Source organism: Vidua chalybeata, chromosome 3 (genome assembly GCF_026979565.1).
Source record: "Vidua chalybeata isolate OUT-0048 chromosome 3, bVidCha1 merged haplotype, whole genome shotgun sequence".
NCBI classification, from domain to species: Eukaryota; Metazoa; Chordata; class Aves; order Passeriformes; family Viduidae; genus Vidua; species Vidua chalybeata.
Window position 1 is genome coordinate 70,237,844 of NC_071532.1, and position 15,815 is coordinate 70,253,658.

The 15,815-nt window shown below is 39.0% G+C and overlaps 1 protein-coding gene across 2 annotated transcripts in view; it reads left to right on the forward strand.

The window, feature by feature from the left end:
* The window catches only part of PREP (prolyl endopeptidase), an 88,136-nt gene that overhangs the window by 4,377 nt on the left and 67,944 nt on the right, over positions 1-15,815 (forward strand). For both annotated transcript variants that reach the window (XM_053937916.1, XM_053937917.1), the window contains exons 3-6: positions 1,051-1,184; positions 3,945-4,075; positions 6,392-6,601; positions 7,859-7,980. In XM_053937916.1, coding sequence (XP_053793891.1) covers positions 1,051-1,184; positions 3,945-4,075; positions 6,392-6,601; positions 7,859-7,980 — 597 coding nt within the window. The remainder of the gene's footprint in view (positions 1-1,050; positions 1,185-3,944; positions 4,076-6,391; positions 6,602-7,858; positions 7,981-15,815) is intronic.

Consider the following 15,815-nt stretch of genomic DNA (forward strand, 5'->3'; position numbering starts at 1 on the left):
TAATCTGATTGCCCTGTGACGGGTTCAGGACAGGTAGAAACAATAGGCTCTTTCAAACCCTCTCCTGGAAAAGAGCCCTGTGTAAGCAAGGGATGAGTGGATGGGATTTTGTGCTGGAGGTGAGATGCTGGAGTCCAAGGGTGACACTGCAGCTGCCACTGTGACATTTGGCTGTGAGTTACAGCCATAAACGGTGTCCTGTCCTACCTGCTTCATGTTAGAGACAGAAAAGCCTGCACATCTGCTTGTTAGTAGCTGTGATTCACCTTAAGATGCTTAGGTATTAATTTTAGGTTAATGTACCATGCTATAAATAGGGATGATGAAACACCAACAGAGCACCAGGTTTTCTATGCATGCAACAAACAGCTGGAGTGGTAATGGTTTTAATCACTGTCCTTAAGTGTTTGTGACAGGGAGCTGGAGTGTTTTAAAGAAACCAGACTTCTCAAAGTTTTCAGAAGTTAGTATTTTTTTCCTAAGAACTGATCTGTGAACAATACTTTGGACTTATCATGAAATACTGGCTGGGACTAATTCTGTTTGTATATTAATAATATGAACAGATGATTCACATAACATTTTGTGTCATCTTAAAGCTTTTCCCAGCTCCTGAAATAATAGTGCAGTCTGTGGGCAATATTTGTCATTTAGGCAAATATGATAGTTTTTAAAAGCATGGTGTGCTTTTGTAGGTTGTTACCTTAGGTTTTGGGGGTTTTTGTGTGTTTGTTTGGGGTTTTGTTTGTTTAGAGTTTCTTTGGTTGTTGGAGTTTTCTTTTGGGTTATTTTAAGGGGAAAGGCAGGACTGTCTTGTCTCTTGGCTGGTTACCCCAGTGTATGCCCTGGAGAGTCATTATTCAAGATATAAGTTGAGTTCTATTAAAGAATTGTGGCATAATGCAAATAAGCATGTTGGATTCTTCATGTGTGACATTGTATAATCTATATGGGGGAAAGATTTCTGTGATACATTGCTTCTGAAAATGTTTTCTGTAGAAAATGGGAATTTCTGCTTCAGGTTATATTTTTTTGATTGTTTTCTTTCAGGCATTTGTGGAAGCTCAGAACAAGCTCACAGTACCTTTTCTTGAGCAGTGTCCTATTAGAGGACTGTTCAAGGAACGAATGACTGAACTTTATGATTATCCTAAGTACAGCTGCCACTTCAAGAAAGGAAAAAGGTATGTGAGGAATGTCTTTGGAGGTGGTGATGAATGTGAAGCAAGTCAGAAGCAACTATTAATTAGGAAAACAAATTATATTTGTATTTTTTTTATAGTTGTGAAGTAAAAAAACTAAGCCAATGTTAATGTGAGGTTGGATGATGCAGAGCACAAGGTACTTCACTCTCTCCAGTTCCCATCATATTATCTTCTTCTTTTGTTGGCTTTTCTTTTATAAGAAGAAGAATTTGTGAGTTTATCAGAACTCAGGTGATTTTGGAGGATAATTGTAAAAGTAAAGCTTAGAGGAGTTTTTTTAAGAAGGGCTTGGTCACTGTCAGTATAGTTAAAGGCACATTGTCTGAAAACAGCATAAGCCTGTCATGTGTGTTCTGTTTCACATATTTGCTAGAACACTGCTCTTACGTTGGTCATTCTTTGAGCAGCTGGTAGGCTTTTTTTGTTTAGTCATAGCCAGTGAAAAGCAGTAGAAATTCCCTTGTGAAAAACTGTTCCTGTAGCTGCAGGATATATGGGAAAAATCATTTGGAGGACTTAAAGCAACTGTTTTCTTAGAAACAAAGAAATCCTGCTATATTCCAGTGCCTAATCTACTCATATCCCTAGGCTAAGTGAAGAGATGGCGTTTCTGTGTCTTACCCAAGATCTGGAGACTGCAGCTGCTGAATTTAATGTGACCTTTTTTAGAAACACTAGCTAGCTTCTAGGGAAAGGGAGTAAAGGGACTTAACTACATCTAAAGATTGTTTTAGCAGTTGAAAAAGAGGTAGTGCAAACAACCAGCCACTCTTAATCATGGGAAAAACACAGATAACCTTTTTCAACATTTTCAATTCGTTTTGTCCTTGTTGAGTGGGCAGCTGGTATGCTATGTATGTGTTCCCCATCATCCACAGATAATGAGAAAGAGGATATCTTGTTGCCTTAAGGTTTCTACAAAGATATTGAGAGGGATTTGTTTTAGTGATCTGTGCTGTGAGGAAGGCACTGATACTACTAAGGGAGGGAAATTCTGTACTGTGTGAGGTTTGGTGAAGGTATGTGGTGGAGAGTGAACCCAAGCTGTTGGTGGATTTAATGTGGATTTTAATTGTCATGGATGTGGCACAACATACCAGTGTGTAGAGGTGTGAGGTTTAAGCCCAGAAGCAGTGGAGCTGTTTAGGACAATGCTGCACCTGGGGAAATATGCCTTATTGAGTGAGTCAGGCACAGCTTGTTAGTTTGTATGTGATGCTCATGCAGATGTAGCAGGTGACCAGGTCTGGTCAGTGACTGCTCTGGATTCTCTGACCCATTCTCCATTGTGCAGTGCAAACATATCTGGGTGTTGTTACCTTCAGTGCTGTTGAGGCTTAATGTTGCAGAAGGGCTCATGGCAGTGATAAATACAGTCTCTGCTAGTAGATACAAATTCTTAATTTAATGCAGCTGACTGTCCTCCAGGAAGAACATTTGTGCCAGGAGCTTGATGTGCTTTTAATTCATGACACTTTACTTCGACTTTAATAGATGTCTTATTAGTCTTTCTCAGTGATACTCCATTTCTTGGCATGTGCTGGATTTAAATCGAAGTGGTTAAAATATAATACAAATAGAATAGAAAAGCCCTATGTTGTGGTGTTTGAGGCAATCAAGAGGTCTCTACCAAGTCAAATAACACTCAGTAAGGTGTGGGGTAAGGAACTATTCTATTTGAAGAATTTTCTGAACTTCTCATGACACTCAGAAATCCTTAAATTTAACTGGTCTGGTTTTCTGATGAAGAATGGCTGCTAAAGGACAGTATCTGAAGAGTTGTTCTGTAGAGTCTGCAGAAAGGAAGGGTGCCTAGGGAGGTGCTGTGTCTGTCTCATTGCTTGACCTTTGCTTCCCAGCTTGTTGCCTAGCATTGCAGAGGTGAAATTGGCAAGAAAATGGCTGATCAAATAGAAAATTACTTTTCTTTTTCTTCTATTTCTTTTAATCTTACAGTTTTGCAGTTGCTGAACATTACTGTTATTACTTGAACATATTAATAGCTGATGTTGTTAACCAGGCCTTTGTGAGTATATTTTCCCCTTCTGGCTTTGCCAAGTTCCAATGTTTGTTGCCAAGTACTTGTCAGTCTTAGGGAATATATGAACTTATATTTAGATTTGAATGTTGCTCTGTAAATTTCCTGTTCCCCCAGGTGAAGCTGCCGCTGGTTCTTTAAGTCATGTGTTTGTGTAGTAAAGCACTATGAAAATGGGTGTTAATTTCTGTGAGCTCTGTAGTGTCTTAGGATGTGAAGAGTATCACTCACTAAAGAGAGCTCTATATTTGTCTGTTCTTACAACTTTTTCAAACACACATTTGTAGGGACATTCAAACGGTTTTGGTTCTGTTTGATTTGAACATAAGTCTGTCACCTAGTATGGATTGAAAGCAGCTGTAAGAATGACAAAGCTGAGAACATAAGGCATGGGAACCTGTGCCAGTACTTGTAACAGAAAAATGCTGCAGCTGCCAGCGATAACATAGACAGTTATGTGGAGTTTATAGTATACTTAGAATTCTTTGAAATGTACTGTGGCAAATGCAGCTTTTATTCTTAAAGGATATTTTGGATGCATCCTAGCCATGACTCCTACTCTGCTGTGAAACTTGTGTTTCCCTAACCTATTCATCTGTCTTTTATTCACTTCATGACAACTTCATACAAGTTCTTTGTGCTTGCCTAACTGAAAATCAGAGTTCTTCCTACTCAATTTTTCCCTCTTGTGTTCTTTTTAGGTATTTTCACTTCTACAATACTGGGCTCCAGAATCAGCGAGTTTTATACGTACAAGATTCCTTAGATGCTGATGCCAAAGTCTTTCTTGATCCAAATAAGCTTTCTGATGATGGCACCGTGGCCTTACGAGGTTAGTGAGACAGCAGGTCCTGCTGAGTAAGTCTCAGTCTTCAGCAGAAGTTGAAAATTTAATCTAAGTAATTACAATAGCCCTGTGTGTAAGAAGAACGCTTCTAAAGCTACATTGTATCCACAGTTAACTTGGTTCAGTTTCCCAGTGCTTTTTTTCACAACTCTGTAACAGGTTTCCAGTGAAATATGAGCAGCTATTGAGGCTGTCCCTAGCAAGGAAAAAAAGTTTATGTATTTATCTTAACTAGTTCTCTTAAAATTGTATTTTGCAGCTTTAACACAAGCCAACAAGTTAGAGACTTGTGAAGGAACATAGCATTAACTTCTATGATCACAAGATTGTTTGTGTTCATTAGGGCTATAACTTCTCTTAGCTGTCAATTTTCACACTCCCTACTTGCTCATTTTTAGAAGCAGATTCTTGGACCTAAAAGTCCTCTAAGTCTGTTCAAGGACAGTTAATAAAAACAGCCATTGGAATTAGTGAATCTTTCTCTAAAAGTGACCTAGCTGAAAAGAATCAATATGGCCTTTTTATGGCCTTTTTATCCCTTACCAGTGGATGGTGGTGGTGGAAAAAGGCAAGCTGGACATAATCAAGGGGACGGGAAGCATTCAGGAGTATTAGCCAGCTACTGATTGGAAACGGAGTCTGCTAAACTGAAAATGGTTGGAGATTATAAGAATATTTGAGGGAAATATTACATGTGCTTGCATTGTTCTTGCATTTATTCCTGCATGTTGTTCTTGTGCTTGCATTGCACAGTATCAGCACAGGCTGGGGAATGAAGAGATTGAGAGCATCCTTGCTAACAAGGGCTTGAGAGTCCTGGGGAATGAGAGGCTTGCAAGCAATGTGAGCTTGCAGCCCAGAAAGCCGATTTAATCCTGGGCTGCGTCCAAAGCAGCGTGGCCAGCAGGGTGAGGGATGGGATTCTGCCCCTCCGCTGGGCTCCTGTGAGACTCTGCCTGGAGTACTGCATCCAACACTCGGACCCCATTCTAGGAAAGACATGGAGGGAGTCCAGAGGAGTCCATGAAAAGATTAGAGGGCTGAAGCACCTTACCTGTGATGAAGGGCTGAGAGAGCTGAGATTTAGCCTGGAAAAGATAAAGCTGTGGGATGACCCTATAGTAACTTTCCTGTACCTAAAGAGAGCCTAAAAGAAAGCTGGAGAGGGACTTTTTACAAGGGTATGTAGTGATAGGACAAGGGAGAATGGTTTTAAACTGAAAGACAACAGGTTTAGATTAGATATTTACAAAAAAATTCTTTACTGTGAAGGTGGTGAGGCACTGGAACAGGTTGCCCAGGGAAGTTGTGGATGTACAATCCCTGAAAGTATTCAAGGCCAGATTAGACAGAGCTTTGAGCAACATTTGTCTAGTGGAAGGTGTCCCTGTCTACAATAGGAGGGTAGGAGCTAGATGATTTTTAAGATCCCTTCCAACCAAACCATTCCATGATTATGAGATTGTTCTTACTCGTGTAGGTATCACACTGTGGTTACTCCTGAGGACGACTAGGTAGAATTTTGTTCTGAACCAGAACTGCCACTCTTACATTCTTATGAGAGAGAATATATTGGTGTGGCACAGTGGTGCTTCTCAAAACTATCATGGTTATGAAATTAAACTTTTTCTTAGGTAATTTTTTGGTAGATACTTTCAGGTCTGTACAGGCCTGTGATAATTCAGTCTCTTTGCTTGACTTGATTTGCAAGCATGAATTTGATCTTCATCAACTACAATGGAAGCTCTTTATTCCTCACTGTTTGGATGAAATGAAGTATATATCACAGGTCTTGACTGAGAATACTGGTAATTAACCATTTGCATGCTAGTGGTAAAGTTTCCCAGTTACTTCAGTTTTCAGGGTTTTAAAGGGTCTAGTTTTCAGTGACTCCATTTTTTAAGTGGTATTTACACTATTTCAGGATACATAGCTTGCATCTTTGTTAGCTTCTTTTCTGTCTAAAAATTTCACTCAAGTTCTCTACCTGTGTTTATTTTCATTTTCTAGCTCTTCTTGCCAAGCTCAGGGCAGTAGAAGAAGCATGATTCAAACCATAATTGGTTGGGCATAAGTTATGTTACTGAACATGGATACACTTACTGTGCCTAAACTTGGATCTGTGAATTAATTGAGAAGTCCACAGAGACTGGAAAAGTGGTGTGAATCTCAAGTGATAACAGATGTAGTGTCTTGCACTGTTTTTAGAAAATAAACCTTCTCTTAGTGTTTGGTGAACAGTTTCTTTAACTAGTATCCCAATTTAATCTCTCTTCATTTTGTTTCTTTCCATTTTCCTAGGTTATGCATTCAGTGAAGATGGTGAATACTTTGCATATGGCCTGAGTTCTAGTGGCTCTGATTGGATTACTATCAAGTTCATGAAAGTAGAAGGTCCTGAGGATCTCCCAGATACACTGGAGAGAGTTAAATTCAGTTGCATGGCATGGACCCATGATGGAAAAGGCATGTTCTATAATTGCTACCCGAAACAAGATGGGAAAAGTGATGGTAGGTATGACTGTTCTAATTGCATGCTATGTGGAAGCAAAATCATTTTTGCAGTGAATTGGTGCAACAAATAATTAGTTCTACAAATCTGTATTGAAATAAGTGGCTGTATTGGTTGTGCAATTAGAGATCAAATTATGTCTTGTATTGCCAAAGCCTGTGTTCAATTAGTGTGAATCACTTTTTGTCTGCTTGCCCCTCTTTTTCTCATCAAAGTTTGCTACTCCCTTTATTTTTCTCTGGGATGATTTACTTAGGTTCCATATTGTTGGTGGTGTTGGCTGGAATTTGATGCCTGGTGGAAGCTTACTTAGATCTTTCCCCTTATGCATTTGTGTGGGCATAGATAAACTGCTTTAGGAGATTGACTTTGATGAATAGCAATGTGAGGCATAAGTTTTTTTTTTCTTTTTTTTTGTTCAACCAGATTAATTCATGTGTGGTTCACAGCAAAGCAAAATGAAATGTTTATGCTAGCAAAATTCAAGGAGCACCGCACAAAGTGGAATAAATTGTGGAGGAGCATCATTGGGGAATGAATTTAGCAGCTTTTATTATAAGGCAGAGCTACTGAAAAGTTTCTTCTGGAGATGTGCTCTTCATTAAACAGGAGAGAGCCTGAATTTTGCCTCTGTATTTGCTTTTGAAGCCTCTAATTTTGCCAGACTTGCAAGATAGACACCGACCTTGTTTTGTTGAGGTTTTTATTTACCTCTTGCTTGTAGTTAATAGCTGAAGTGTTGGAAAACGTTGAAAGAATGAATTTTTTTTAAAAAAGTAAATCAAATGGCACCTCATGCAGTGCTTTAAAATACATCACTTTTATATTTTCAGCAGATGGAAGTACGAAGGTTTCTAGGAATGTTAATTAGCAGTAAATCTCCCCTTAGTTGCACTGGGTGAAGTGGAAATGAAAATGTCATTAGAGGGTGGCAGAAATTCTTGTTTTTCTTCACTTTGCTTGCTTTTATTTCTAGAAAGCAAAGCTTGAAATGATAAATCTTCAAATTTGAAGAAGGTGTTATCAACAATAAAAGGAAAGGGTTACTTTTTAAACAGGTTTCCAGCATGAAGTTTTATCTTTTTTAGTAAGATGGTGTTTGTTTGGAGGGGAATGGCTGTAGCTTGGAACCATTCCTAGTTCTCTCTTCTGAATTTCTCTTTTATATACAAAAGGATACACAAGTTTCTAAGGGTTTCATATGATTGTTGCATTTCTTTGAGAACTTACTGGTTTAAATATCTGCATTTCACTAGGCACTGAGACCTCCACTAATCTGCATCAAAAGCTGTATTATCACGTATTAGGAACTAACCAGTCAGAAGATATCCTATGTGCTGAATTTCCTGATGAACCAAAATGGATGGGGGGAGCTGAGGTATGGTAAACATCCTTACCATTATCATATTCTGTTTTTCAGATTCTAACAACTGATAGTGGATATTAATTTGAAAACTTTTTTTTTTACTTTTTGATTTTGATTTTTTGATTTTTATTAGTGTTGTAGAGTTGACAATGGAACTAAGAATCATTGATAAAGAATTCCTGAAAATAAGACTGCCTAATTTGCTTTAAATCACTCCTCCAGCCTGCAATGACACAATCATACCCCCTATTTCTTCACTGAGGTCATTCTGCCTGATACACATTCCAAGACAGAGAAGATCATTTGATTGACAATGTGTCACTGTTCTTGTTTCTTCTTGGTCAATGTTTATCCCCAGCTTCTACTTTCTGCACAAAAAGCTTACTCTAATAGCCAGCATGTCTGGATATTCCCTGCTGCGTATTTATTTGGTTATATTTAATTTTGCAATGTCTTCCCTGAAAAATAAATATATCCGCATAATTGCGGAATGGAGATATACAGGTCAAAATCTGTTAATACTCTGTGTATAACTGGGGAACTCTCAATTTCCCTACAAGTTTTGTCAGTACACATATGGTACAGACTGTGTTATTGGAAATGGAATTGATTTCCTAAGCTTATTTTGTGGAACTACTATACAGTGCAAAATCCCAGTAAACCTTTTGTAATTAATGTGTCTTATTCCCCATATTAGATTTAGCAATGTGCAGTTGAGTGCACTTACTTGAAGTGCTGCTGGAATGTAGTGATGGTCATTCTATTTATCAGGGAAATGACATTTTCCCTGTGGATGAATACTTGTAATACTCTGTACTCTCCTGCCTACTATGTTTGATCAGTACGTTTTGTTTCTGTGTTGGTCTTTTTTTTTCTGACACTTGTGATAAATATTGAAGTGGTTTTATCCTGGTTTGGGGTACTCAATTCCTGCAAATACTTCTCTGTGCGAAAACCTCTCTTGAAAAATGTGATCATCAGTTTGTGTCACTTTTCAACACATTAACCCATGAAAATGTTAGAGGTATCTTTACTGTAGGTTGCCAGAAAAGAAAGGTTCTTTTAATAGTCAGGAGAAAAATATTCTGCAATTTAAAAAAAAAAAAAAAAACAACCAAAAAACAACATACCCAAACCAAAACAGTGCAATTGCAAAATGTGGATTCATCCTTGTGCAGTGGGTCAGAAATATTCTTTTCAGGCCATTCCAACAATTTTCTGGTAGTTTTTTTAAGTGTTTAAGAAAGTACAAGACCACAAAGTAGTGGGGGAAAAATTAAAATATCATTAGTCAAAATCAAATTATATGGCTGTTTGGTGCTGTCCTGAATATACTTCCTTGGTGCTAAGATGCTGCTGTAGATTTTAAAATACAACTTTGCAGAGCTCAACATTATAAAATGCATGCTTTCATGTGTTTCTGGTAGATAAATAAAAAACTGGTTTTATTTTACCAGCTTTGCTAGTCCTGCTGACTAGAGGCATTATGTTTTACATAAGCTTCAGTGAAAACAGTTGAATTGTAGTGTGGGTGTTCTAGTCTTAAGTACCAAACCTTTCTCTATGGTAGGGGGAGAGTTGAACTTTCATACATAGGTTTGAACACAATTTGCAGACCTTGCAACTACTGTCAAGGAAGAGAAGTACTTTGCTTGCAAGTGAAAAGCACCTGACAAGGAGATCCTTCAGAGACTGCAAAATTAATAATGTTGCCATGATACTTCAGAAAAAATAATCTCAGGTGTGCTGTAGGGAGTTGGAGTAGTGTGTATTCTCAATGGAGATAGGAAACTAGGTCATTCATAAGGACAAAAGAGGGTTGTATAAAATTTTGTCAGCTTAATATATTTACAAGACAATATGCAAGCAAATAGCTTCAGGGTTCTTGTTATACATTCAACACCACCCCCAAGTATGCTCGATTTAAACAAAATCTCTGGTGCTGAAAGTGGTGTTGGCAGAGAAATACAGATGCACTTCCAGCTCTTCACTTGAATGGGTTGTTTCTGAGGAAAAAACCTGTTTTTTCTTAGTCAGATATGTAAGTTTTGAAAAAGAGGCTGTCAAATCTTTTCATTAGCTTAGAAAAAGCATAAACATTTCTGGTACAGATTCTAGAATGGTGGGAGAGTTGTGAAGAGCAGGGGTAGAATTTAATTGCATTACAGCCCAGCAGAGGGCAGTCTGGTATGAAGATTTTTAAAACCTTGGCAATGTCATAGGTACTCTGGGAAATTAGAAGCTTCCCATGCTTCTCTGTTAAAGTGGCATTTTCTTGCTTCTTCTCCAGACTGACTGAACATATCTCTCACAGGCAGACTGTTATTCTCAAAGTTAAACAATAAGTTATATAACAGTCTTTCACAGTTGGTAGTGTGAGAAGTCCCTATGGTACCAGCAGGAAAGTAAACAGAACAGAAAGGAGTGGGTGAGAGGAACCCTCCCATCCCAATTCTGCCTGCAGTAAAATAAGTAAAATTTTTCATGTTTTCTAACAAACACTGTGCACTGTCTCTGAATTGACAATTTTATTTTTTAATTCTTGATTTTATATTTAGAGCTGTCAGTTAACATCACTGGTTCTAAACCAGGGAGGTGATCTTACACATGTGTCATGGTTTGACACTGGCGCAATGCCAGCACCCCCATGAAAATGCACCTTCCCTAAATAAATGCTGTGAGATGTTATCAGGGACAGAGCAGAGCAGGCACAAGCTTAATAACAGAGGGAAAAAACTTTATTAAACTACTACTAATACAGAAAACACATAAACTAAATCCAGGATGAAGACCTTTTAAAACCACCCCTCCTCCTCCCAATTCCAAACACACCCAGCCATGAAACATCACCCGGGATTCTTGATCAAATTACCACCCTTCAGGTAATCTATGCTTAAACTATCAAGGGAGAGAGAAGTCTCTCTTGCACCACAGGCCCCCCAGGAAACACAGCTGCCCCCCTGTGTTTCCCTGTCACACATGGCAACCGCCCGGAAGAAAAATCTGCCAGTGTGACACTCTCCTTTCCATGTCACAGTGCTCTCACCACCGTGCATGGACAGACTGCTCATAGGGCTCCTTTAAGGATGCTTTGCCACGGACCCAAAGATATAACAGTTCAGTTTCTCATCCTGGGACTACAGTCCCCCCCATTTTCCCCTGGGGCCGAGGGGTCCAAAAACAGGACTCATCTTCTTCCCGAAGACAGAGGGTATCACCATTCCCTCTTCAGCTCTCTTCGTTTCTCGCCATTCTTGTGCTGTTCGAAGCTGAAACAGGTCTCCCTGGGTCACCACTGCATCCCCCTAAAATGCAGTCTCTATTGCAGGAGATTTTGGTTCAGTCTATGGTTAACAAGAAAAGTCCAGCTAAAAAGCTACTTCATCATCTCCTCCCACCTAAATATTTCTTCTTCTAACATCTCAGGTCCCGGACTATCTCTCTTCCACTACAAATCAAGGAGGAGTAATACTTTCAAAAAGCCCTCATTCCCTCGAAAGGGTTAAAAGTTCAGACTCCCTGGACGGCCGATATCTCAGTCCGGCATTCCGCCTCCCACGCTGGGCATTTTCCCCCCCCTTCTCCTTCTCCTCTGCCGGCAGATTTCCAGGTGCCGCCAGGCTCTCCGTCTCTTTTTCCCACATGGGGGGGGGCAAAGGCATCTCCGCTTCTCTCCACCCTTCCGTCCACAGGAGCTGGCTGGGTTCCAGACCCTCAGCCCCCTCGGCCTACCTGGACAAGGCCGCGTGGCTTCCCTCCCCCACCCAGCCTAAGGCTGGGCAGGGGGGGAGTCTGCACTCTCTGACGACCGGAACCAAAAGAGACAGTTCTCCTGGGAGTTCTTGCTTTTAACCCCCTGTGTTCTCAGAGGCGTGTCCATACTTTCAGTGGTCACTCCAGGTGCCAATATCCAAACCTGACCACTGATTGGTTTGACCCAACTTCCTGGAAAAAATTCACTTCCATGTCAAACCACGACAACATGAAATTCAAAACACAGAGGAGTAGGCTGTGCCAAATGTGTTCTGGCTATAGTGGTTTCCCTGCAGCAACACAGAAGCATCCACAGGGGAAGAGTGAGCAGCATGGAGGGCTGAAAACATTGCCAGTTCACTCAAGTGAGACATACTGCTGGGTAAAACAGGGCAGTAGGAATTTTTCTAAAGCCTTACGCTGTCTTAGTCAAGGATGAATCCCTTCTATTGAAGACTAGTATGATGGCAGTAGGCCCAGAGAATTTTACTCATAAGAAAGAGGCAGGTAATCGTGGCTGCACATGGTACTATGGGAGCTGATAATCTCTTACATAACCAGGTTCAGATGCTTTGGTGCTTTCATTGCTCAAAAGCAAGCTGAAAGCCACAGTAAAAATAGTGTGTGATGTTTGTCACCCCAAAAGGCTACTGATTTTGTTCTGTGCTAGACTTAGGGAAGAGAATGCATGTAAATATGTGTATATATTGCTGTGATGATCTAGGGTCAAAATCCCTGTTCTCTGGCTCTGGTAGGGCTCCTTCAACCCCAAAGTTAGCAGAGGCTCAAAAGGATATGGTCAGAATAGAAATGCTCTTTATACCAGCACATTGTATCTAAAATCCAAGAATAAAAACCCAGCTGGAATAAGAGATTTGAATTAATACCTGGAGAAAGTTTTCTAACCTGGGGAGTGGGTGGATAGAACACATCAGAATGTTGTTTGCATATAACCATGTCCACGTCCTGCATAAAATATGTCAGGCCTGTGCCTCAGAATGTAGGAAGGGGATTCGGTTGGACCTCATCCTGAAATTTTGCATTCCTGTGATCACCCATCATTAGGGCTTCTGAAATTTGGTTGATTTTGAAACCAGTACTCTGCAAACAGAAAACAAAACAGTGCCTCTACAGCCTGAAAGTAGCAGCTTCAGGTGGCTTGGATTGTGCAGACAGTCCCAAGAGGTTGCTTTGTGAGAGGGAGTTCATGCCCCAGTCCTCAATGTCTTAAAAGACTGCAAGAACATAAAATGTGATAGGAGCTATTTGCAAACTTCAGTGACTTTCTGGCACCATTGCAAAAATAATATCAGAACATAGCAGTATGTTCCCTTCATTAAGAAAACAACAAACCAGTACCACACCCCACAACCCCCATAACAAACCCACAAAACCCCACAACCCTTTACAAAAGAGTTTCCTATTCTAGGAAAGAAAATTGTTTTGTTTTTTCTAATAAATGTGAGATAATAAAAATGGAATTTGAAAGGCTAAGAGACTACTGTGGGGGTTCTTTGTCATCATGCAGGCAGATCTTTGCAGCACAGGCACATGTGCACATCTGTGATGGTAGAACACTTGAGGCTGTTCAGACAGTGTAATTGCTCTTTACTTGCCAAATGTTTCAGCAAATTTTACAGTAATTTTTTTTATCTCTGTAGAACCAACGTGCTTTGTGGAGTTTTGTGCTTAATATTTTCCTTTGTTCATCTGATAAAAAGCTTAAAAATACTCATAAATAACAAAAGAGGTAATTTCTGCAGCAAGTGAAATGTTTCTTGCATGTAAATTATTCTTAGTGGAGTCATATCCATGGTCAGTGGTGTTATGCAAAAGTGTTTGTGTAGCATATATCTAAATGAAGTAACTGCTGTCATTAATCTGTTTTATTGTGGTGACTGGGTACATTCGTAAATAAATATTTTTTAAAAAATCTATTCAGTCACTCTGGGTGGTTTTAAGCTGTTACGTCCATAGCATATAGTGAAAATTGTAGCAGTGTTAAAATCCAGCTTATTGATGCAGTGAGTTTCTAGTTCCATGCTTTGCACAGTTGCATCTTTATTGCCACACATCTTTCTTTTTCTGGATGATCTGATCTTTCATGGCTGGATACATTACAGTTAGTAATTTGACCTTTTAGCTTTGCTTCTGGCTGTGATTTTTTGAACTTTGCTTTTTTTTTTTTTTTTTTTTTTTGTATATGATTCATTTGCTGTGCTTCATTGGAAATGCATTAGATAGCAATGACAATTGCTCAGTTTCATGTGCAAAGGGCACCAGTGCATGAGGAGCGGTAGTTTGTGAAATAACTGCAGATGCAGATCAGGTTGTAGATTACTACAATGTTAATGCCTGCAGTTAAAAAGAGGGTTTATCTTTTTCTCAACACAGGCATAGGATCTAATAACTGAATTTTATTTTTTTATTTTTAGTACCTTGTTGCGCAGAAATAAATTACGCAGTGATTAGGTTTTTTCCACCTTGATAATAAAAAAGAGCAAAAGTAGTAAAGCTTTTAGTTTATTATCTATAGGATAATAAATTATTATAATTAATTCTAAATTCATTATAAATCATTCTAAAGGAATGATGTGTATGTATAGTTGCCTTAATAGAATACGATGTACTCTAAGAGCCCCTATTTGTGAACTGACTATAGAGAGTTCTTCATTATCCTGAATCTGGCAGTGGTGACTGTCCAGGTACTGTTCACAGAGCTTGCATTAATATTCACTGTTAGTATGCAAATTACTTGGAAGTAGAGTACTCTAATATGTCTCATATTGGTATTTTAGTTGAGCGATACATAAAGCCAGGAAGTCTAAAAACCAAACAGCTTTCTTGTGTTCATTCTTTTTTGTTGTTGTTTGTTCAATTATGTATGAGTTTTTGGTCTGAAATCTGCTGCTGCTGCTAGACAAAATATTTCACTTTGTTTTTGCTGTGGATCCTCATAACTGTTTGCAGTTCCTTATATATGGCTTGTATAATGAATTAGTTGTATTTTGTAACAAAGATGAGATTTGAGTGGTTAGAAGGTAATTCTTACTGATTAGACTTCAAATAATTTTTTGGTGTTTTTTGATATATTGAAGTTACAGGTAAACCGCTCCTTCTGTTAATATTTGTCTTAGCAGTGGTTACTGTTCATCAAAATGGAGAGAACAGATAACATTAAAACAAAATCTCTAGGCAGCAAAACAACCCAGAGAAAACACTCCACTATAAACCAGAACTCTTACTATGAAGGAGGATTTAAAGGTTTTGATGCTTGAAAGACTAGATAAAATAGTACTTAGGAGTACAGCTGTCTTAGTGATACTGTTGTGTGTGTTTGTATGTGTAATGATGGTCACAACAATTTTTTAAGAAATAGTAGATCTAACAAACTTAAAATTGCCAACTGACTGAATGACAGTCGTAGTGAAACTAAAAGCTACATACCACCATCAGCTCTTTGAAATAAACCTTCCTTTACTGGTGCTGAGTTAGGGATTAGTGCTGTGTTGTGCCAGTAAAATCATTGTTATGCTGAAGGTTTTCAAAAGCTCCAGTTGAAAGGCTACAGGATTTCTTCTGTCCTGTTTTGACAGATACTAAATGTTGTTTTAAGAGGTGAAATTGCTTTATAGCCTGCTTACCTTTTACCAGTGGGTGTTGTTTGAAATGATAATAATTATTTTAATGAGAGAAGTGTGCACTGACTGGCATTCCAGAGCTCTCTCAGAAATTCTTGAGATATGTTTCCTTTTCATCTTAAATGTAGGAAATCAGGTCTGACATTGCAGCTGTCCCTGTTATGCTAAACCATTAATGCATTCTGAGATTTGACTGAGGTACTAGTATGAAGTTTCAGTTCATAAATTTGTGAGCCAAGAGCAGGGATTGCAGCTCAGCTCATGAAGATGATGTAGCAGTGTAAGAATAATTCAAATGATAGTTGGTAAATCCTATTTCCTTTTGCCATCCCGAAAACCAGACTCTTGTCTGTTTACAGTGTAGGGTCAGTGGCATTTGGGCTGTGTTTACACAATCATCAGTGTGCAATCTGAGCTGCATTAAGCAATCTCTACCCCTGTTATTCATGTTCC